The sequence below is a fragment of the Drosophila takahashii genome, chromosome 2R, assembly GCF_030179915.1.
Source record: "Drosophila takahashii strain IR98-3 E-12201 chromosome 2R, DtakHiC1v2, whole genome shotgun sequence".
NCBI lineage: Eukaryota > Metazoa > Arthropoda > Insecta > Diptera > Drosophilidae > Drosophila > Drosophila takahashii.
In genome coordinates, this window is record NC_091679.1 from 21,287,060 (window position 1) to 21,311,822 (window position 24,763).

The following is a 24,763-nucleotide window of genomic DNA, read 5'->3' on the forward strand; positions in this document are numbered from 1 at the left end:
ATGAAATAAAAAAAGGCGACCTTACCTTTGTTTCAAGAAATGTTTTTTTTGAAAGGCACCATTAAAACAAGAAAAAATATTTCTTGTTTCAAGAAATTAAATTTCTTAAAACAAGAAAGGGTTTTTTAGAAAGCCACCGTTAAAACAAGAAAAAATATTTCTTAAAACAAGAAAGGCGATTCTTGTTTCAAAGGTGGTTTGTTTCTTGTTTTAAGAAATTAAATTTCTTGTTTCAAGAAAGGGTTTTTTAGAAAGGCACCTTTTAAACAAGAAAAATTCTTTCTTGTTCAAATTTCCTTTCAAGAAATTTTATTTCTTGATTTAAGAAATTTTATTTCTTGATTTAAGAAATAATATTTCTTGAAAGGAAGTTTTATATTAATACTGAAACCCTAAAAATAAAATGTAAATTGGTTTTTTCTTTTGCATATTATATTTATTTACATTTAAAAAATTTAACACTTAACATTTAAAAAATTTTTAATAACACATTTTTGACTCAAGAAAACATTATTATTACCCAAGGTCTGTTGAACTTCATATGACCTAAGGTGATCCATTTTCTTCGCCTTTCCTCATCTAGAAAAAAAGAGTTATTGGGATATCAATGATTTGTTTTTAGATAAACAACTTTTTTGAAATAATGTAATGTTAATAATAGCCAAAATACAAACACGTTGGTCAGACGACCGAGAGAGAGGAGCAAGACAGGTAGAAAATGAAGGGTTGAAAATCGAATTTCATAGAGACAGAGACACGGGAGAGACACGTACATACATACATATATTTACATACAGTCCTTTGCGCGAAGGGAGACCGAATGTAAGCAGGGCAGATCATGTCAATTTTAAGAAGGAGAAGAGAGAACATCGCGACGCGTAGGTCAATCGAACAAGAGAGAAAGCAGCAGAATATGAAAGGGTTGAAAATCGGGTTTCAGATCGGGTGAGCCGCGTACATGCATAGATATTTACATGCATACATAAGTATGTCAAACAAATACAACATATTCTGCTTACCTTAGAAGGTTTTAAAACAAAATTACAGCTTCGCCAAACAAATTATTTGGTTGATGCAACTGCAGGTATTTTCACTCTGAAAAATAAATAAAATGCGAGTAATAAGATAAAGTTATTATAGAACTCTACACCCACAAATTTATATACAAATGTATGTATGTACGTAGCTCTTAGCTAAAAAACAATTCACCTAAATCGGTATACGCTTGGTAAAGAGATTTGAAATTTATCCTTTAATTACATACATACAATTGTACGCCCGCTATACAAAAAATTATATACATATTTACATACCTTTGAATATTTGGAAAAAGGCTTCCCCTCTTATCCGCTTGAAAATCACGTCCATCACTCACGAATTTTTATCAGAACTGACGCTCGGGGGATCAGAGAAGTCGGTAGCCGGGTAGTAGTCGGGCCGAGTAGGCCCTTCGTCCCACTTCGTTTTTCTTGTCGTTAACATTCGGCAGCCGAAGGAAGTCAATGGCTACTTTTCTATATTCTAGGGTCATTTCATTCATATATTCAAAGGTGATTTTGTCCTTAAATACGTACAAAAATGTTTTGGCTGCGACGGCAAAACAAACATATGAGATTTTCATTTTTCTATTTTTAAGAAAAATTCTTTCTTGAATTTTTTCCATCAAGAAAGGATTTCTGTATTCAAAGGCAAATTTTCTAATAACAAGAAATTTTTTTTCTATTTTCAAAGGTAGGCCGATTCAATGGCGAGATTTCCAAAATTTAGAAATTAATTTTTATGAGTGTATACCAGCAAATGGGAGTTTTACGATGCGCTTAAATTTATTAAAAATGACGACGGAAATAATTATAAAATTCAAAATTTGGTAAGTAGTACAATTTATTAAACATTTGGTAGTAATTACTTATTTTATATTTGATTATATTGCCATGACACTTCACCATCAGGCGAAACAAAAAAATTTTTAAATTCTTCACGGATATCTTTTGCTTCAGTGGAGTTTTGCGTACTTCTTTGAATTGGTATGCAGTTTCCTTCTAACGTCAGATCGTTACGCCAAGTACCTGGTACCACTTCTCCATCAACTTCTTTGTCGAATGTTCCATTTGGAGCATATTTTTGTTTTGACTCTTTCTTGGCCATCAACCAGTTATGTAATGCGCAAATTGCAGAGACAACATCTATAGTCTTTTCTGGCCCAAGTTCCAATGGCTTTCTTAAAACCCGAAATCTATTTGCCATTATGCCAAAAACATTTTCTACCACTCTTCTTGCTCTGGAAAGACGGTAGTTAAAAACACGATTTGGAGCTGGTTGATTTCTAAATGGATATGGTTTCATTATGTATTTTTTCAATGCGAAAGCATCATCCGCTACAAGTACATATGGCACCTTTAGATCTCGACCTGAAAGTGGCTGCTCCTCAGGAACATTGAGCTGTTCATTTTGTAACGCATATGATAGGCTACATGCGTTAAAAATTCCACCATCAGAAATTCTTCCTTTGCCTCCTACATCGAAGTATATTATTTTATAGTTTGCATCTGCTAACACCATTAGCACAACGCTGTGCGTGCCCTTATAGTTGAAGTAGGTACTACCACTGTTAGACGGAGCTTTCATAACTACGTGTTTTCCGTCTAATGCACCGATACAATGAGGAAAGTTCCAAATACTTTCAAAATCGGATGCAATTTTAAGCCACTCGCTTGTAGAATTGGGAACCTAAAAAAATTCAAATAAATAATTAATATTTTGTTTACATTTTCATTTCACATATATTTAGTCTCTAACTGAAAGCCCCGGTAACACAATAGAAGAGGCACCATGTTCGTCAATAACAACAGATGACGTACCAAGTACATCGAAGGCAAAAAAAAGAAAACGTGACGAGATAGAATTTAAAGACGAAGATCTGCTTATTAAAAAGGCATGTGCTTTACTTGATAAGCCAGCGGATGACCATCAGGTGTTCGGTGATTTCGTTGCATCTGAGCTCAGATTGTTGAAATCACACCAAAATAGACTTCTGCTTCGCAGAAAAATTCAAAGAGCTATTTTGGAAATATCGGAAATTGATAGCGAAGGCACTTTTACTTGTCCCACACCTAATACCGTGTACTCGTCTAACAATTCGCCAGTTCTTGGCTTTTCAGATGGTAAAAAATTAAATGCAACTATTATTTACATACTTACTTTAAGATATTCCCTTTTCAGGCATTTATATAGAGCTCGACAAGTCTCCGGCACAATGCTTGCAACCGTACTCACAGGAAAGCGAAAAAGAAACATGAGAGAATGATATGAATCACCTGTAAAAAATTGAATTACATAAATAACCATAATAATTAAAAGTTCATAAAAATGTTAACAATATTTATTACATACCCGTGGCTAAGAAACGCAATGTCAGGGCTAATCGCTCATTTGGTGGAATCGCAGGACGCATTGCAGTGTCTTGTTTAGTTATGTAGATTTTTACTTTTTCTAATAAAAAATTAAAATCACTGACTGTCATGCGAAAAAAATTGTAATATGTTGCTTCATCGCCATTTTGTAGCTCTTTTAAAAGGTTCTGATGCAGCCCTTTTTCATCTCTTTCGGAAATCCACTCTTTCACCCAACACTTTCTTTTTTTTGCAGATTCTAATCTTCTCACTTTTTTACGTTTAATTAAAGTTGCTATTATAGCTATAGCAGCAACTCTCGATTTTTTTGCCGACATAATAAAAACACGCCGTTATTCCTTGACATTCACAAAACAACTGAACTTGCAAATGAGTCTGTGTGTTAATGAACGAAATAGAAATAACGAAATAGAAACGTGTAGACGTTAACGAAAAAATACAGAACGAAATAGAAATAACACAGAAAATACAAAACAACGGAACTTGCAAATGAGTGTCACTCGCAAGCACTGCAAACAAAAATTGAAAATACGTGTAGACACTAACGCAATATATTGCACGAAATAGCAATGCAAAAGTTTGCATGCAAAAGAAAAATTTATTGAAGCAATAAATTTTCTTGCAATATTTGCATAGGTGTAAACATTTGTGCAAACTTTTGCTGAAAATTATTTTCCACTTGCTGCAAATTGTTTGCATCGTGTGTACTTAGCTTAAAAACTTCTTGGACAGTAATATCATTAATACGATTTAAGAACCTTCGTGGACAATACCTTCTACAATACTCGAGTGTTCAACCAAAAAAACAAGCAGTGCTGATCCCGTTGTTACCTGCCAGAAGTGTAGTTTGATCAAAAAATGAGTGAGAAAGAGAATTGCGGGAACGAACTCGAGCTTCTCTTGGATAAATTTGGGTGTCAACACATGATCACCATATTCGAAGGTAAGAAACTACAGCAAAAAAAGTTGTTAAACATCATCCTTTTATCGAACTTCAGCTCATATTCAACCTTACTATCTCGGGAATTGTATTTTGGAACGTATTTCCAAAGTAAATGATCTAGGTGTTTTATTCGACAGCAAATTATGTTTTAAAAGTCACATCTCTGTTACTATTAGTAAAGCTATAGGGGTTTTAGCCTTCATAAAACGTTGGTCCAAGGAGTTCGACGACCCATACACAACAACAACTTTGTATGTTTCCATGGTTCGCCCTATTTTGGAATATTGCTCTATTGTATGGAGCCCTCAATATAATGAACAACAAAAATTAATTGAGTCAGTTCAAAAGCAGTTTCTATTATTCGCTTTGCGGCAGCTATACTAGGAATCCGACTAGACACTTGCCACCCTATGAATCGACATTAAAACAAGAGAGAACGTTATAGTCGGGTGCCCCGACTATCAGATACCCGTTACTCAGGTAAAGGGAGTGCGAGGGAGATGGAGATATAGATTGAAAACTTTGATCACGCATAACTTTTTAACGAATGGTCCGATTTGAAAAATTTCTTCTACATTTCGATAGGTATTGATAAACACAATAAAACTGCATTTTTACTTTTCCAAAATATTAAAGTTTTTAAAATCGTATATAAGCGATTGTGGGCGTTAGAGGGGGCGTGGCACCATTTTGAAACAAACTTGTGCTGCGTAGGAACTCCTAAAATCTGCATGCAAAATGCCAATCTTCTAGCTTTTATAGTTTCCGAGATCTCAGCGTTCATACAGACAGACAGACGGACAGACAGACGGACAGACGGACAGACGGACAGACGGACATGGCTAGATCGACTCGGCTAGTGATCCTGATCAAGAATATATATACTTTATGGGGTCGGAAACGCTTCCTTCTCCCTGTTACATACTTTTGCACGAATACAATATACCCTTTTACTCTACGAGTAACGGGTATAATTAATTGATTTACAATCTCTAAAACATCGCAGAATGTGCGGTGGAGTAATTTTTTTTCATAAACTGCTTTTAGGTCAGGTTAACTCCCCGCGTCTCCTAAGCTACATTGACATCGCTGTCCCTTTGAGATTCACTCGAACATTTCGCCCAATTCACCTGCCAATTTGTAGATCAAACTTTGAAATTCATGAGCCCTTTAGGGTTCTTTGTTCAAATTATAATTTATTGTATACTGAAATATCATTGGAAAACTAGATAGAAGGTTTATCTTCTAAAATTTATTCCTTTCTTGAGTCTTCGAGTACTCTGTACTAATAATCTTGCTTTGTTAAACTCTTATTTAAGTTATATTTATTTAAGTAAATAGTTATGTTAATAGAAGTTAGCAGTTTCATTGTTAACTATAAACCCCCAATAAATGCAGATATGTAAGTACAACCCTAGTCAAAATTATTTTCACAACACACAATTATTTGCACATCCCAACTTCTTTTAGTTGTTATTCTTTTTGTTGTTGAACAATATCCCTGAAATAAATGTTACGCGTTGCTCGATCTATGCTGAAGCGACACAAAAAGAAATGCGAGAGATAGCGGTTCATAGGAAAAAGCTAAAAGCAGATGAAAAAAAGCTTATCAGTTGTCAGAAGTATTTGCACACGTTTTCGGTGCGTCAAAATTATTTTCACAAAAATTAGTTTGATTTATTTCAGCTTAATATCTAATTTTAACAAAACATTTTCTTAATATTATCAAAATACATTATTAATATTTAGTTACACCACCTTTGGCATCAATGACAGCTTGTAGTCTTTTAGGTATTGACCTTACCAAAGTTTGGGCAAATTCAAGGGTCAATTTGGACCAAATTTCGTCAATTTCAGCGATGACTCCGTCGCGTTTTATATTTTTATCAATGGTTCTTTGATTTTTTATAAAAGCCCAAACGTTTTCGATGATATTTACACACAAAAAAAAAACTTGGTAAAATCAACTGTAATAATTGTCAAACAGGCCCCAACCAGCAAAATTGTCAATTCTACTAAGTAAATAGTCATTTCACAACAACAAAATACACACAATTATCAAAGACACAAACACAAAGCAAAAACAAAATACACGTAACAATTTTAATAGTTACGTAACTATCTTTGTCGGTCAATTTTACCAATCAAATTTTTTTGTGTGTAGTAAGTGCCTGCATTGTCTTTGGTCCAACATAGGTTTTCGGCCTGATCTTTTCTCATTTTTTAAAGTGCCAGCTATTTTGAACTTTTTTACTAAGTAATAGACATTTCTGCGCGAAATTTTATACAATTCAGCGATTTCAGCTGCTGAAATACCGGCTCTAAACTTAGTAACAATTTGAGCCCGGAGCTCAAGGGCTAACTCCCTTGTTTTAGGCATTTTGTTTAGATAACTGTAAAAGATAAATGATTATTTTAATTTAATTTTCACTGAATTTAATTTATTAGAGCAAACGAACCGCCACTTGTCACTGCAAACCAAATACTAATGTCGAAAGTGCATTGTGAAAATAATTTTGACGCACCGAAAACGTGTGCAAATACTTCTGACAACTGATAAGCTTTTTTTCATCTGCTTTTAGCTTTGTCCTATGAACCGCTATCTCTCGCATTTCTTTTTGTGTCGCTTCAGCATAGATCGAGCAACGCGTAACATTTATTTCAGGGATATTGTTCAACAACAACAAGAATAACAACTAAAAGAAGTTGGGATGTGCAAATAATTGTGTGTTGTGAAAATAATTTTGACTAGGGTTGTACATACATACGGGGTGGTCAAGAGTATTTTCACAAATGTTAATGTTAACTGTACTTATATTTTGAACTTATAATATAAACTTTTGGCACCTATAGAAAGAGCACTTCAATTCCGTTTAAATGACACAAAAATTTTCTTAACCCATTAAGACCCCTTTGAAAAGTGAGCAAATTTTGCGAAATTCAAATTTTCAACAAATCAAAAACAAAAATGTTTTTATGCAAAGTTGTTTCCCAATCAAAATTAATAATAACTGCAAAAAAAAATTTTTCAAAATATTTTTCCTTGTATTTTTTATGATTTTTTGAATGGAGACCTCTCAGTAAAATTTTGTATGAAAAGGAAGAAAAAGCGGCAAAAATAGCTATTTTCAAAAAATCATAAAAAATACAAGGAAAAATATTTTGAAATTTTTTTTTGTAGTTATTATTTTTTTTATTGGGGAACAACTTTGCATCAAAACATTTTTGTTTTAAGCCCCAGAAAAAAATTTGAAAATTTGACTTTCGAAAAAAATGGTCTAATTTGCCCACTTTTCACAGGGTGCTTAATGGGTTAAGAAAATTTTTGTGTCATTCAAACGGAATTGAAGTGCTCTTTGCATAGGTGCCAAAATGTTTATATTATAAGTTCAAAATATGAGTACAGTTAACATTCAAATTTGTGAAAATACTTTTGACTAGGGTTGTATATAAGGCCAGCGCAAATATTTTTGGTTAGCATTCTAAAGTGGTTTTTGTATGTACATTGTACATATGTATGTACACTAGGGTGGACTTATTTTGTATGAAATTTCTAAGGCCATGCTCTCACGCCTTCATATATGGCTTTTTTGTATCCTTAATCCATAAAATAAAGAAAAAGTAAAAAATAATTAGTTTTAGTCGGTGCGCAACGGCTTTAAAGTTTATTACGCATTCTTCAGATTCATCTAGATGCCGTAGACTTGATTTTATACTTTGACAGTATTTTAAAAAGTATCTTAAGGCATTTTTCCACTATGCGGTTTTTTCGGTATTTTTGTGTATTTTCGATTGGCAACGCGATAGGCGGACGTGAGGTGTTTCCATTGGCAAACGCGTCTGAAAACAGCTGTTTTGATATTGTCATTTGCGAGCTGAAGTAAACAATGGATTTAAATAATTTGTTATTGGTAATTGTAATCGCAGAACAGCTTTTGAACAGCGTAAAAACATTGCTGCAATGATGAAAGCAATAACAACATCCCACGTTATGCTACTTGAGCATTTATTACGGCAGAAAGCAAAAGGATCTGCAGCAGAAGGCGTTCATATATATACATAGATCCGAACAGTCATTTAAATAATTCTTTGACACGACCCGCGACAGCAGTAGCTGAAGCTTTTGCAGCGGCACGTCACTGAACAGAATCTGAGACGGGGCTGAAACGCCTACAAGGACATCGTGCGCAAGAAGGAGGGAGATGGCCCTTTTCCAGCAGTCGCCTGTCAACGTGTGTCATTTGAATATGGAATGGCCATCTATGGTCAAAGCAGATTTTGCTCAAGTGCGACCAGGAGATCGCCTTAATAGACGAATGGCGCACGCGAAGCAAACGTCAAGATCATGAAGCGGGCAACTACCAATATTTCGCTTCCGATCCTTTCTAGCCGTGCCATTCCATTGTATAAACGAACTTCTACTGCCCTTTATGCGCTTGGATCATCCTCGGAATACTGAACTATTGCCAGATACGAAATAAAGTTCATGTATATATCGACAATAAATGGTTTTAATATTTCCCGCTTCTTATCAGCCTCTTATCAGTTTCGGGTCCAGAAAAATGTTCATTAGGGTGGACTTTTTTAAGGTCAACTGAGCTCAGCATCTTAAATGGTAGGTTTCTGTGTCCAATAAATTTATGCGAAAACAGAAAAATTATATTTCATCCTTTAGGCGGTGCGCAATGGCCCTAAAGTTTCGCTAAAAATTAAGTGAAAAACTAGGAATTTACCCCATTCCATTTCTTGTCAGATTTTAACATGTCAACTTTTTGGTTTCGCTCGAATAAAAGAGTCAAGTAGAAATGTATTTCATGAATATTAACAGTTGGACGTAGCCTACACCCAAAAAAAAATCGACTGAAATCGCCCTTGGTTTTAGAAAATCGCCTATGAATTTGCTTTACTGGCGATTTTGTCTATATTAAAGAAAGTAGGTTTTTAAAATCAAAGACGTTTTTTCTAAAAATCAAAAAAAAATAGACTGCAATTTAGAAATATTTTGCTAGAAAGTAAAAAATTATTTCTTAGAATTTAGAAATAAAGGTTTTCTAAAAAATAGAAATACGGTTTTTTTTAAATATAGACAAATATTTTTTAAATAAAAAAAAAAAAATTTCTCAAATTCAGAAAATACAAAAATCTATTTTCGGGCTTCGGAATTATACCCGGTTGTTTCTGTGACGCCACGGCCTTTGTGTTGTTTTTTTTTTCGTTCTTGTTTGTCACCTTATTTTAATTTCCTTTAATTGAGCACATACATGGGTGGTTTCAAATTGGAACTGAAATGAGTGTACAAATTACAAATTATAAATATAAAAACCCAATAACTTACTATTTTGAGAAAAACATCTTGGTCGCCGCACGCGGGATTCGAGCCGCTAACCGCTCGCGCCTCACAGTTTGCAGTCAAGCACTCTACTAGCTACGTCACGGAAGCATCACGTGAGGCGCTGTACAAAGTCTATTCACATTTTGTTCTCCTATTTTTACTCAAATTGATCTGGCTTTCTTCTGGTTATTCCTTTTAGTTTATCATTTAATTTTACTTTTAAATATTTATTGATTAATATTAATATATATATATTTATTATTTATTATGGTTCAATAGTAACAGTAATTGAATGTTTCAAATTTGAAAAACTTAAACAAAATGCAATACATTTTTTTTATTAATATGTAACTATTAGTGTTAAAAAAAAAACAAAAAGACACCACGAGTTTTTCGTCTCGACGTGGGTTTGAACTCACTCTTGCAGCCGCAAGCTTGAATAACATATGCATGCACGCACGCGTTAGACCCCTAGGCTACCAATCCCGGAAATTTTCTTCGATTAATAGCGATTTTTTCTTAGGATAAAAAACTTTTCTAAAAAGTCTATAAGAAAGGAAATCGATCAAATACGGTTAAATTTTTTATTTTCTAGAAAAATATTTCTTAATATCACACATTTTTTTCAAAATGTTAGAATTATCTTCAACAAATTTTTCTGTTATTAGAAAAACAATATTTATATTATGTAGAAATATTTATAATTTTAATGGCAATTTTTTTTTAGTTTTAGAAAAGTTCAGTCTTTTTTTTCTAAAATCAATGGCGATTTTAACCCTCAAAAAAAGAAAGGATGATTAGAAAAATAAACCTTATAATTTAGAAAAAAATTGATTTTTCTGTATTTCAGAAAATATTTTCTAAAAAAACTCGTTCAATTCAGAATTTTTTTGAAGATTAGAAAATTTTTCTGAAGATTAGAAAATTTTTCCTCTTTTTAGAATATTTTTTTGAAGCACAGAAAAATTTTTTTTTTCTATATTTAAGAAAAAATAATTTTTTGAGTGTAGCCAGTAGAGCTCCTGTCTCCGAACAAAAAGGACCGAGTTCGATCCCCGACTCACCATTTTTTTTTTTGTGACTCAAAGTGAAATAGAGATTCAATTTTTTACAATTTTAAAGATTAACTATCACTTTTGCGTTCGCCAATAAAAATTTTCGTCAAAGAAATGCTGGCTTAGGATACAACGATATTGACTCTTATTTTTCAGAGACCGTAATATTTATAAGTTGTACTCTAAAAGTCCTTGATTATTCGTTATTATTGTTATTTTTAAGTTGTAATTGTCTCCCAGGGACTCGAATTTTATCAACGACTTCATCCCTTGTTAAAAAGCTCGGGAAAGTGATTAAGATACTTTTTAAAATACTGTAAAAGTATAAAATTAAGTCTACGGCATCTAGATGAATCTGAAATTAGCGTAATAAACTTTAAAGCCGTTGCGCACCGCCTAAAACTAATTATTTTTTACTTTTTCTTTCTTTAATGGATTAAGGATACAAAAAGGCTATATATGAAGGGGTGAGAGCATGGCCTTAGAAATTTCATACAAAATAAGTCCATGTTCATGCCTGGTTAATACTGATTAAAAATACCACAAATTTCACTTGCCAACCCTGTAACGCGACAATTTTCCACCCTCCCCTCCTCGCCCCTCGCATACAAGTTTTTTATGGGATTTGGGCGCGTTAAACGGTAAATGGATGCAAACGCGACGCGTCCATAATGAGCAGAGGGCATTAATCACTTTCCCGAGCAATTTAAAAAGGGATGAAGTCGGTGATAAAATTCAAATCGTTGGGAGACAATTACAACTTAAAAATAACAATAATAACGAATAATCAATGACTTTTAGCTTTTAACTTAAAACTCTTACGGTCCCTGAAAAATAATAGTCAATATCGTTGTATCATAAGCCAGCATTTCTTTGACGAAAATTTTTATTGGCGAACGCAAAAGTAATAGTTAATCTTCAAAATTGTAAAATAGAATCTCTACACACAAAAAAATTTGCTTGGTAAAATTGACCAACAAAGATAGTTACATAACTATTAAAATAGTTACGTGTAATTTGTTTTTGCTTTGGGTTTGTGTCTTTGCTAATTGTGTGTATTTTGTTGTTGTGAAATGACTATTTACTTAGTAGAATTGACAATTTTGCTGGTTGGGGCCTGTTTGACAATTATTACAGTTGATTTTACCAAGTTTTTTTTGTGTGTATTTTATTGTGAGTCCCAAAAAAAAAAATGATGGGTCGGGGATCGAACTCGGTCGTTTTGTCGGGAGACAGAAGCTCTACAGGCCAGGCTACGTCCAACTGTTAATTTTCATGAAATAAATTTCTACACACAAAAAAATTTGCTTGGTAAAATTGACCAAAAAAGATAGTTACGTAACTATTAAAATAGTAACGTGTATTTTGTTTTTGCTTTGGGTTTGTGTATTTGCTAATTGTGTGTATTTTGTTGTTGTGAAATGACTATTTACTTATTAGAATTGACAATTTTGCTGGTTGGGGCCTGTTTGACAATTATTACAGTTGATTTTACCAAGTTTTTTTTTGGTATGTACTTGACTCTTTTATTCGAGTGAAACCAAAAAGTTGACATGTTAAAATCTGACAAGAAATGGAATGGTGTAAATACCACTTAATTTTTAGCGAAACTTTAGGGCCATTGCGCACCGCTTAAACGATGATATAAAATTTTTCGGTTTTCGCATAAATATTTTGGACACAGAAACCTACCATTCAAGATGCTGAGCTCAGTTGACCTTAAAAAAGTCCACCCTAATGTACACACATACTAGTCAAAAGTATTTTCACAAATTTGAATGTTAACTGTTCTCATATTTTGAACTTATAATATAAACATTTTGGAAAGAGCACTTCAATTCCGTTTAAATGACACAAAAATTTTCTTAACCCATTAAGCACCCTTTGAAAAACATATATGTTGAGCATCCCTTGCACATTGATTTATACATTGGTACATATAATTTATTTTTAATATTTTGACCCTATTATTTCTAGTAACTAAGTCTGACTTTATAGTTTTATCCAAATTTTATATTTAAACAATTAAATCAATTATTATTTTTGACGCAACTCTTACAGCCGAAGGGATAACCATTAACGAACTTAACATGTTAAAAGAAAAAGACCTGGACTTCTTATTTCAAAGAAACCAGTTGGTTGACAAAGTCCGTTTTCGAAAGTGTTTGATGGAATGGTTGCAAGTAAGTTTAGCGTACGTTTTTATACCCTTGCAGAGGGTATTATGATTTCAGTCAGAAGTTTGCAACGCAGTGAAGGAGACGTTTCCGACCCCATAAAGTATATATATTCTTGATCAGCATCACAAGACGAGTCGATCTAGCCATGTCCGTCTGTCCGTCTGTACTCTGTCCGTCTGTCCGTCTGTCTGTTTCTACGCAAACTAGTCTCTCAGTTTTTGAGCTATCGGGATGAAACTTTCCCAAAAGTCTTCTTTCTATTGCAGGTAGTATATATGTCGGAACCGACCGGATCGGACAACTATATCTTATAGCTCCCATAGGAACGATCGGAAAAAAAAACTTTAAAAAATTCTAGCTTCGGTGTTTTTTCAAGTATTACTTTTTACTCTTGGGAATATTATTTTTTATACATTTCTGAATTTCGAATTAAATATTTTAAAAATCGGATCACTATATCATATAGCTGCCATAGGAACGGTCGAAAAATTAAATGGAAATTAATAGGAAAACAAATTATATCTTTGTTGATTTTTATTATATTCTCTTCTACTCTGGGATATGACTATTTTTAAATATTTCCGAATTTCGATTTTAATTTTAAAAAGATCGAACTACTATATCATATAGCTGCCATAGAAACGATCGAAAAATTAATATAAAATAATAGGAAATTTAACATTTTTGCGATTTGTAAATTAATAGGAATAATCTGCAAGGGTATATAAGCTTCGGCTGGCCGAAGTTAGCTTCCTTTCTTGTTTTTATTCGAAATTAAGTCAAAGTTTTATTTCATTAAAGCAATGATAACGAAAAGAAGTCTTTCCTTCTTCAAACCGATCTTGATTTTACAATAATTTCATGTCCTCAAAAAAAATACAATTGTAAGTTTCTAAAAAAAGATTTTCTCTGCTGACACTTTTAAAATGTTAAAAACTCTTTGCTCTTGATCTTTTTGCCTTACTTTAAGGAAAACCAATTGGGCAAAATTTCAGAAAGTGTCAGATAGTCTAAACTTGAATAAATTTATAGATTATTAATATGTAAACTTAAACTTAATTAAAACAAGAAAGGAAGCTAGCTTCGTCCAGCCGAAGCTTATATACCCTTGCAGATCATTCCTATTAATTAACAAATCGCAAAAATGTTCAATTTTCTAATATTTTTCATTAATTTTCCGATCGTTCCTATGGCAGCTATATGATATAGTCGTCCGATTTTGATCAAATTAAAATTGAAATTCGGAAATATTTAAAAAGAGTCATATCCTAGAGTAGAAGATAATACAATAAAAACCAAAGAAGCTAGAATTTATTTCCTATTACATTTCCATTAATTTTCCGATCGTTCCTATGGCAGCTATATGATATAGTAGTCCGATTTTTTTAATATTTAATTCGAAATTCAGAAATATTAAAAAAATAACATCCCCAAAAGTAGAAGGTAATATTTCAAAAAACACCGAAGCTAGAATTTTTTAAAGTTTTTTTTCCGATCCTTCCTATGGGAGCTATAAGATATAGTTGTCCGATCCGGTCGGCTCCGACATATATACTACCTGCAATAGAAAGAAGACTTTTGCGAAAGTTTCGTCCCGATAGCTCAAAAACTGAGAGACTAGTTTGCGTAGAAACAGACAGACGGACAGACGGTCAGACGGACAGACGGACATGGCTAGATCGACTTGTCTTGTGATGTTGATCAAGAATATATATACTTTATGGGGTCGGAAACGTCTCCTTCACTGCGTTGCAAACTTCTGACTGAAATCATAATACCCTCTGCAAGGGTATAAATATTCTTGCTGAGCATGCCATGGGACAATTTGTTTTTAGCACATTTAACGAAAATAAAAAGTTAAACGATTCTTGTCGAAAAATTTCAATTGAGGCCATCGTTACTTGGAAAAATTTAATGACGATAAGGTATTAAAATTAATCCCAATTCATAATTTGGTAAATTTAAAAGTAACTTAAATGTTTCACCTTTTTAGAACATATATTTTTCTAGATAAGGAAAACAAGTATTTGGTCGTCTATATGACAAGTACCAGAATACAATACGATATCTACGTAAAACTGAAGAATCCACAAGCTTACAAGAAACAACCGTAGAATTAAAGCAGCCATCGCTCGGTATTGTTCCTGTAAGTGACGAAGCTAAGTTACATTGCGCCAAAATTGTTTCATTTAATTTAAAAAAATAATAATCCATTTCTAGAAGTTGCTGAAGCTCATGCGTGGCTAAAAGTTTTTTGCGAATCGTGGAATATAGTCCAAGAAAATTGGACAAAGTGCTTCTACATTCGCAGAGATGAAATTTTGTACACCGGAGGCAGAAACGAAAACATAATTTCCATTTTAAACAACTGGAAGCTAATTTCCCATTCCTTAGGATATACCTTGGTAAGTAATAAATAAAATATTACATCAACATCTTTTAGTAGGATGCTTTTTTATTAGGTGGAAATCAATTTTAAAGTTTTACACCCTACTGCCACGTCTCTTTTAGGAAAATGGGAAATCTTTAAAAGCAAAATTGTTCCGATTTTAAATGAAACAAGAAAGGAAGCTACCTTCGGCCAGCCGAAGCTTATATACCCTTGCAGATCATTCCCATTAACTTACAAATAGCAAAAGTTTTAAATTTCGTATTGTTTTGACATTAATTTTTCTATCCTTCCCTATGGCAGCTATATAATATAGTCATCAGATTTTTGTTAAATTCCGAAATTCCGAAATATTAAATAAAAATCATATCCTAGAGTAGTAGAGAATACAATAAAAATCAACGGAGCTATAATTTGTTTCCCATTAATTTTTCGATCTTTCCTATGGCACCTATATGATATAGTTGTCCGATTTTGATCAAATTAAAATTGAAATTCGGAAATATTTGAAAAGAGTCATATCCTAGAGCAGAAGAGAATACAATAAAAACCAAAGAAGCTAGAATTTATTTCCTATTACTTTTCCATTTATTTTCCGATCGTTCCTATGGCAGCTATATGATATAGTCGTCCGATTTTTTAAATATTTTAATCGAAATTCAGAAATATTTTAAAAATAACATCCCCAAAAGTAGAAGGTAATATTTCAAAAAACACTGAAGCTAGAATTTTTTTAACGTTTTCTTTTCCGATCCTTCCTATGGGAGCTATAAGATATAGTTGTCCGATCCGGTCGGTTCCGACATATATACTACCTGCAATAGAAAGAAGACTTTTGGGAAAGTTTCAAGCCGATAGCTTTAAAACTGAGAGACTAGTTTGCGTAGAAACAGACAGACGGACAGACGGTCAGACGGACAGACGGACAGACGGACATGGCTAGATCGACTCGTCTAGTGATGCTGATCAAGAATATATATACTTTATGGGGTCGGAAACGTCTCCTTCACAGCGTTGCAAACTTCTGACTGAAATCATAATACCCTTTGCAAGGGTATAAAAATCAACGAACCAAGATATTTGCCATTAGTTGAACAGATCAACGCTAATGCAGATGGTTAGTATTGTTGTTAAATCCTTTCTGTGCTCAAAAAATAAAACTAAAATAATTATATTTAATTTTTAGGTTCAGATCAACTAATTGCCTTGCTGCTCCATGTTTTGCTGCTACCTCAAGTAAACCGAAGGTCTCAGAAAAAGAAAGCAGTCGCCAGATCAACAATAAAGGACTCACAATTATCCTTCATGGTCCACGTAGTCACATTCAACGACATTGAACATCAACTGGATAGTTTAAAGAATGCACTCTACAACAGGGGTGAGACTCTTGAACCGATAACACCAGTTTTCAAAAAAAAATCGATGAAATATACCATGAAGGAAACCTTTGTTTTCCGGTAAGGTACGTTTTCCTGATTAAGAAAATGGCACTTACAATTTTTTTATGGATACATTTTTTTTTAAGTGTAAAAAACGTTTTTGACATTTTTTTCATTTTTAACTCAAGTTGTGGTCAAATTTTAAGTCACTCACAGGTAGTTCAAAATCGTTTAAAAATGGCTAACTGCCTTAAATGTAAAACCAGTTTTAATGAAATTAGTTCTTATATTAAGCACTTGAAATTTGCACATAATTTTAAGTCAAATAGTGTATTTACGTGTCCTTGTTGCTCTCATAATTATGATGGACTAAAGTCGTTTAAAAAGCATTTGCTGAGTTCTTGTAAAAATCATTTTAACAAAACCATCTGAAACTTTAAAGAATGAAAATTAAGTTTTACCAGAACTCCATGATCTGTTTGAAGAAGAGCTTTTTGAAGAAAATATAAACAAAGACCATTTTCATATCGATAATTTAGAAACATTGTCTCTTAAATTTATATCTTTTTTACATTCAAAGTCAAATTTTTCGCGGGTTGATATATGTACAAACCATAATAGATGGTTTTTCAGAAACTTTTTGTAAGCCTATAGCAAAGTGCTTAGAAATACTTTTTTCAACTGAAGCTGAAAGAAACAGTGTTGACTGTACTGAAATTATTTCCTTTTTAAAAGACCCCTTTAGTAAGATAAAAACATTTCACAGTTATATTAATAAACTGAAAAATATTGATTTGTGAAAATCGAAAATTTTTTGAGCTGTTTTCTGTCTTGACCGTTACTGTTGAACATATGAAAGCTCTAGACTCATGTGGGGGAAAATGGAAAAACATACACTCATAGAAATTTTTACCTAAATACTAGAAAAGTCGCCCTAAAACCGAGGTCGCCCTAAAACTACGAAAAATTTTCTTATTATACGGGTGGCTAGCCCTAAATATACGAAAAATCGCCATGGAAAATATTTTTTAGGGTTAGTTTTTCCGAAACGCCAAATTTGCCCTGTTTTTTAGGGCGAATTTTTATGAGTCGACTCCAAAAGTAATTCCTTCTTTTTAGGGCGAAATCGCCCTAAAACGCAGAACAAAATAGCCAAAAATATGTTCTGAAATTGCCCTAAAAACAAGGAAGAGTCAAACGAAATTCTAAGACGCAATTAATGGATACATATGTAATATGTGTGTATGTGTGTGTGGTTGGCAGGTCAAAACAAGTGAATGTGTGTGTATATTAGGGCGGACCTTTTTCTATGAATTTTTATGCTGAGCGCATTTGACTTTAGAGAAGTCCACCCTTTTTCTTCTTCTTCGCTACTTTTCGTCCGTTGCAGTGCCAAGGGTGGGGGTAGAAAGAGTTGGATTGTCTAGACTTTGTCATAATTTTTCGGGCGCTTGGCAGTGAAAGACGTGTTTGTATTAAACCTTTTGTTTGTGAAAAAGTGAAAAATGTAAACGCTATTAAAGGACTTGGGAGGCGATTCTTTCTCAGTTTTCTGGTGAGTACATACATATATAATTGTGCAATTTGGATATTAATAACTAATTGAATTTACATATCTGTAACAGAGGAAAATGCAGCTGAAACTTAAAAAGATTTGACTGGAAGCAGCGGTCCAGATGTAGAGGTTTGGAAGTGTGGCAGAACAAAGTAAGAACATTAACAAGAGTATACATATATGTATGTGTATATGTAAATAATGCTTAAGGTAAAAATATGATGCAACAGAATACACACATTTTTTACAGATGTATATATTTGCCAGAAAGCTGTATTTATGCACCGGACAAACCGCATTCACAAGTGCATATGCCAAAATAACCCCCAAATTTCTATTGCGTCATTTCGTCAGTAACCGAAATTTGCTTTTGTTGCTTCTTTTTTTCCAGAAGTAGCAGAAAACGCAATCGCAGGCTAAATGAAAATTTTGACTGTTAGTAGTGCATTTTTATATTAATTTCTAACAATTTTTTTTCTTGTTTTAGATTGAGAACGCAAACCACTTTTCGCACTTTTTAAAAGCGAAAGTAAGGGAATAAAACTGCTCAAATCTTTGGAAAGCCACGCTGAAGGTATGTGCTTTTTCTCTTTTTCTTTTCTCATTCAATAAACAGACTGTTTTTATTTAATAGAGATACAATCAACTTTAATTTGGCTTGCGATCCATTCAGTGTTGGTGCGACAGCAATGACAAAGAAGGACGGCGGGAGCAAGAACGCGAAGCACACCATTGCGGACCCGCGAAGCCGTTTCTTGGTTTGGAAGGCTACTGTTGGGGAACTGCAAACACATCTAAAGGCATTGACGGAAAATTGCAAATCCGGAAAGCCGAAACTGCAACCATTCAGCTGCAACGTGGGAACAAGCCCTTTTTGACCTTGGTGAATTTCCAGTTTACCTATCAGAGGTTTTTTTATAGAATGCGAACCTTATTGAAAAGTATTGATGTGTGCTTCAAAATATTTTTTGTTTTAAACCACCATTTATCCAAAAAATGTTTTATGAAATTCATTTAGAGTCTGATAAGAAAGGTAGAGCTTTATCCGAACTCTTGGAGGATTATAAAACCTTAAAACTGTAACTATTTTAAAAAAACAATCTGTTCATTCCAAAAAAAAATATTATTTCTATGCATTCAATTAGAAGTAAAATTTGATAATCAGTACTTATTGTAATAAACCTTAAAAGACCTAAAATTCCCTTCGGCGGAAGCACACAACCTAAAGACCAAAAAATACATTAAGCCAAAACATTATTTTTAAGATCGATGTAATTCTTTTAGCAATAAGAATAAGTAGAAAAGTATGTAAATGTATATAATTAGAAATTGTGTAAATAACAACAAACAAAAATATAAAAAAAAAACAAAAAAAATATAATGAAATCGTATTTTTATTTATAAAAAAAAACCGGGAAATTTTGGGGAGCACTTTGCTTTTTTTAGGGCAATTCGCCTATAAATCCAGAAAAACGCCCTAAATTTATGAAAATCTGCCTTTAGTTTCAGGATATTTTTTCATATTTCTAGGGCACTTTGCCCTAAAATCCAGAAAAACACCCTAGATTTATGAAAACCTGCCTTTAGTTTAAAGGTATTTTTTCCGATTTCCAGGGCAATTCGCCTATAAGTCCAGAAAAATCGCCCTGGATTTAAAGGAAACTGCCTTTAATTTAAGGGTCTCATTTCCTATTTTTAGGGCAATTAGCTTTGAAAATAGAAAAATCGCCCTAGATCTACGAAAAATCGCCCTAAATGTGTGACAAATTCACCCGTATTTTTAGGGCAATTTGCCCTAATTTTGTTGCCTAGTCGCCATTGACCCCCGTTTTAGGGCGATTTTCCTTGTTTTTAGGGCGATTTTACCGGAAAATTTCTATGAGTGTAACAAATGGCAGTTTATGGAAAAAAAAACTTCGTTTGTTTTCTAAAAAGCATGTTATACCGTATGTACTTTATTACGATGATTTTGAGATTAATAACCCATTGGGTTCTAGAAAAGGGTTTCAGTCAATTGCTGATTTTAATTGTTCTTTTCCAACATTGCCAGATCATCATATCTCTTCTCTCGATAATATATTTCCTGCGTTTTTTTTTTAAACCAAAGATAAAATGTTTGGCAACAATGCCTGTCTAAAGTTGTTAGTAGAGAAAATAAAAGTATTAGAAGGAGAAGGTGTAGTTATAAACGTAAACGGAATACCCGAAAAGTATTATTTTGTTCTCGCCTTAGTTGTAGGAGACAACTTAGGATTAAATTGTACTTACTTATTTAGTAAACTTAAATATTGTTGAAAATCGTGTAAAATTATGTGGAATCTACGAAAACTCAATTTTTAATAGTGTAGATTCTTACCACGTAACTGAAAATACAGTTAGAGACATAATGCACGATATCTTCGAAGGTATTTGCGGTTATGACATTAGTCAAGTTTAACTTCATTTTATAGAAAATGAAAAATTATTTACTTTAGATGTTTTAAATAATAGGAAAAATAGCTTTCATTATGGAGAAACTGAATGTTCTCACGGATCACCTTTAATAAGAAAGATTCATTAAAAAAAACAAAAGCTAAACATGTCAGCGCGTGAAATGTGGACGTTTGGCCATTTTTTTCCTATTATTATAGGCGACTTGGTTCCCGTAGGAAACCAACATTGGCAACTTCTTTGTTTACTCATTGATATAATGGATATTGGTTCTAAGAACTGAGTTCAACGAGGAACTTTTATCTTTGTTGCAAAGTAAAATAGAAGTGCACCACCAGCTATACATTTCACTTTTCGGCAATACTTTAAAGCCAAAATTTCATTTTTTAACACATTACCCAACATTTATTAAAAACGTTGGTCCACTGAAACACCTGTGGTGCTTTAAGTTTGAATCAAAGCATAGCGAATTAAAAATATACACAAACTCAATAACCTCCAGAAGGAACGTGCCGTTATCTATTTCACTTAAATGCATGCTAATATTTTTAAATAGACTACCTATTGGTAAGGGCTTAAAGGACAAAAACGCATTTGGCAATATTGAAAGGGATAAGTTAGAAAATAAACCTAATAACATAATAACTTCCTAGTTTTACAAGACAAATAACGTACCGTGGAACTATTTATAAGGTCGGATATTTTGTATTATCAAAAAATAATCATGTATACAAAATTGAAGACATAATTATTTTTAGCAACGGAAAACTGTTCTTCGCTTGCTTAAAGTTTAAGGCAGAAATGTTCAGTAGTCATTTCAAATCACATGTTGTAACTGAAACGGAAAGCATTCATTTTATTGAACCCGGTCAATATTATAAAAGTCATTTATACTTGTGCCTTTCCCCAAACGGTATTTCCTACCTAAGACCAAAATATTACTAGTCATATTTCTAAACATTAGTCCAAGTGTATATTTTAAGATGTAAATTTGATAATATTTGATGCGTTTAAAGCAAATGTAAAATACATTATATGTTTATAAGTTTAGAATGTACACCCATCTAATTCTAATTTAAAAAAATCCTTTGCAGCAACGAGTGTTCCAAAGGCAAAATAAAAATGAAATAAATAAATACAATTTAATTGTACACAAATCTATTTTTCTGGGACTACTACAATTTTTCTGGGATTACTACTTTTTTTCTTGGATTACTACTATTTTTCCTGGATTTATACTATTTTATCATTCATTAGGATTTATTCTATTTTGTGCGTTATTTTCCAATTTTTCTGGTCCAATAACAATTAAAAGGTCAGGATACAATTTTTCAGGAGTTCTACAATTAAATAGGAAAACAAATATTTTCGTATGTACCTAAACATTTTATAGGAAACCTACTATTTTTTTTGGGCATTGTTATATTTTTTATGGGTTGGGGCAGTTTTCACTATTAAATCGTTGATTTTACATAGTATTTTTTTGTGTGTACCGTTTTACTCTACGAGTAACGGGTATAAAAATATTTTTCTAGAAGATATGAAGATATCCCACAAAGTTGCATACCAAATATTAAAATAACTCAAACGAGTCTCACGTGATGCATAACTGAAAAATCGGAGCTAATTTACAAAAATATTTTTTAAAAATAAACGCTAAGATTGACCCAAATTGGCCTGTCACGTTTCACGTGGAATAAGCCATCTCCGACTTCATGTCTTTTGTATAAAATTCTCTAAAACCTCTTCTGTCAAAATAAAATTAAAAAAAATTGTTTTTAATTCCTCTAAATAAAAGCGAATTAACATGCTTAAAATATACTTAGGCATTGCCCAATGTTGATCATTGGAAGGTAGTGATTAGGTAGTATATAACACTAGTTTACAGAAAAAATCGATTAAATACACCATGAAAGAAACCTTTGATTTCCGGTAAGGTACGTCTTCCTGAATAAGAAAATAGCACTTAAAATTTTTTTTATGGATTCAATTTTTTTTTAAGTATAAAAAACATTTTTGAAGCTTTTTTAATTTCTAACTCGAGTTGTGGCTAACCGATTTCAACCATAAAAGACTAATACTTTCATCCTACTTTCTTATACATTGCATTGAGTTCCATTCATTAGTTTACACTTCGTCAAAGTTGAAAAAGTTAATAAAAATGGAAAAATGCTGGCATACATGGCTTCGGTAAAAATTCACGCCTAAAAACCACGCCTGATAAAGCGTCTAAGAGATAGTATTATCCGAGTAAATCATCTTCATCCTGCATAACCTTCTGAAGAATTCGCGGTTTTTCATATTTTACATTAGGTAAAAATATAACTGAAAATATTGGTCTGCTAAAGTTCTGTACTTCGCGTTCAAGCTTAAGACACAATAAAATCCAAAATACTATTTGTTTAAGATTTTTATAAATGAAAAATTGAATTAGTTTTAAAAATTAAATTTAAAAAATGTAATTAGATTTAAAATATTTGGAAAAACAAACAAAATTGTTGTTTTTTTTTTTTGTTCAACGGTAATTAAGTACAGGATACTTTTACATACAGGGGGTGGAAGGGAATTGCTGGGCTTGCGATACCGCCATGAAGCATTGCTTCGCAAGGCCAGCTGGTCTTTTTGGACGACCAGCATTTAGGACTGCCCGTTGCGTATGCGTTCTAGACGCCTCAGCTCGCTCGAAATTTCCGGTAAAACGCTGTCCATTTGGCCTGGCTTTCTAGCATGCCTGGTACCATGTACCGGCCGTGATCCGGGATTCCAGCACCCTTTCCGCTTTCCCACGTGATTCTCCAAACCTGATACAAGTTGTCAGCCCATGGTCAGTACTCTCCGGAACTCCACAAACGTCGCACAGGGGGCATGCTTCTTTGCCGAAACGGCAGAGGTACTCCTTGAAGCAGCCGTGTCCGCTAAGCACTTGTGTTAGCTCGAAGGTCAGCTCCCCATGTTTACGGTTGAACCACTCCGCAATGCTTGGGATAAGACGGTGCGTCCAGCGGCCAGTTGTTGCCGCGTTCCACCTCTGTTGCCAGCTTTCGAGGGCTTTGGTTCTGGCTCTAAGTTTCGCCAGGCTGCGGTCCGGTAGTGAGTTTGCTGCCTTTCTCGCTTGGAAGTTCTCCTTGGCTTCAATCGCTGCGAGCTCCACGGGAATTATGCCACTGATCACCAGTATGGCCTCTGTGGAGACCGTTCAGAAGGCTGAACTTACTCGCAGTGCCCCCAGCCTGTAGTCTCGGTTTATCCCACTCAGGTAGCTTTCTTTACATTCTTGGGCCTAGATTGGTGCTGCGTAGACTTTGCTACATTATAGAGCAGTCTCCGACTCGATGATTTCGGGCCTCTGAGGTTTAGCATCATGCGTGATAATGCCGCAGTGACGCCACGGGCCTTTTTATGTGTTTCCTGTAGGTGCTCTTTGTAGGTATTTAACCAGGTATTTAATGGCTCTTTTCGAGGCTATAGTCGGCTCTCCAACTGTGATTTCTCCACTGTCCTTCTGCTGGTTATGAGCACTGCCTCGGTTTTGTGTTCCGACAGTTCAAGGCCAGCCAATCTAAGCCAGTCCCCTATCATACGGATGTCCCCGTTTGTTGTGCTCACCACGTCCTCTTTGTCTTTTTGTACCACTACAACCGCGACGTCATCGGCGAAACCTACGATGCTTACTCCTGGTTGGAAGTCCAGTCGTAGGATGCCATCATACATGGTGTTCCATAGTAGAGGGCCTAGAACAGACCCTTGCGGAACTCCGCCCGTGACTCTGTAGGATAGTGTGTAGTGTAGCCATCTGTTATCGAGGTAGTCGCTGACAATCGCCCTTAGATATGGTGGGATATCTAGTCTCTCGAGGGCCGAGATTATCCTGATCCACGATGCGGAGGTGAAAGCGTTTTTTATGACCAGTGTGGCCACCAGACAGTACTCTTTGGTTCCTCCAAGCCAACGTCTACCCGCTATAGCACTCCGGGTTATTTTGTCTACTGTTTCCAGGGCATCCAGGGTTGAGCGAGCTTTCCTAAAGCCATATTGACAGTCCACCGGCGGCCTCTATTGCATCGCTTAATCTTTGACTTATGATGCTTTC

At 33.8% G+C, this 24,763-nt stretch overlaps 1 protein-coding gene and 2 long non-coding RNA genes across 3 annotated transcripts; 2 read left to right on the top strand and 1 right to left on the bottom strand.

Moving 5' to 3' along the window:
* The first annotated feature begins 1,786 nt into the window (after nucleotides 1-1,786).
* LOC123002505 (uncharacterized) lies at nucleotides 1,787-3,335 on the top strand. Its single transcript, XR_006412126.2, has 3 exons — nucleotides 1,787-1,867; nucleotides 2,789-3,161; nucleotides 3,220-3,335. It is a non-coding gene; the product is annotated as an uncharacterized lncRNA (long non-coding RNA).
* On the bottom strand, nucleotides 1,883-3,784 carry LOC138912354 (putative nuclease HARBI1). Its single transcript, XM_070213034.1, has 3 exons — nucleotides 3,391-3,784; nucleotides 3,199-3,314; nucleotides 1,883-2,727 (listed from the first exon to the last, which is right to left on the bottom strand). Exons 1-3 carry the CDS (start codon nucleotides 3,725-3,727, stop codon nucleotides 1,912-1,914), a joined length of 1,269 nt encoding a protein of 422 aa, XP_070069135.1. The 5' UTR covers nucleotides 3,728-3,784; the 3' UTR covers nucleotides 1,883-1,911.
* A 14,373-nt stretch (nucleotides 3,785-18,157) lies between these two features.
* LOC138912494 (uncharacterized) lies at nucleotides 18,158-19,515 on the top strand. Its single transcript, XR_011418049.1, has 4 exons — nucleotides 18,158-18,243; nucleotides 18,314-18,395; nucleotides 18,731-18,817; nucleotides 18,878-19,515. It is a non-coding gene; the product is annotated as an uncharacterized lncRNA (long non-coding RNA).
* Nucleotides 19,516-24,763: the final 5,248 nt, after the last annotated feature.

Bases quoted from the DNA above. Each gene is read 5' to 3' on its own strand.
- LOC138912354 (XM_070213034.1), bottom strand. From the start codon at position 3,727: ATGTCGGCAAAAAAATCGAGAGTTGCTGCTATAGCTATAATAGCAACT. The intron at 3,315-3,390 runs GTATGTAATAAA...AATTTTTTACAG, and splicing joins ATTGCGTTTCTTAGCCACGG to GTGATTCATATCATTCTCTC. The intron at 2,728-3,198 runs GTAAGTATGTAA...GAATTTTTTTAG, and splicing joins TGAAAAGGGAATATCTTAAA to GTTCCCAATTCTACAAGCGA.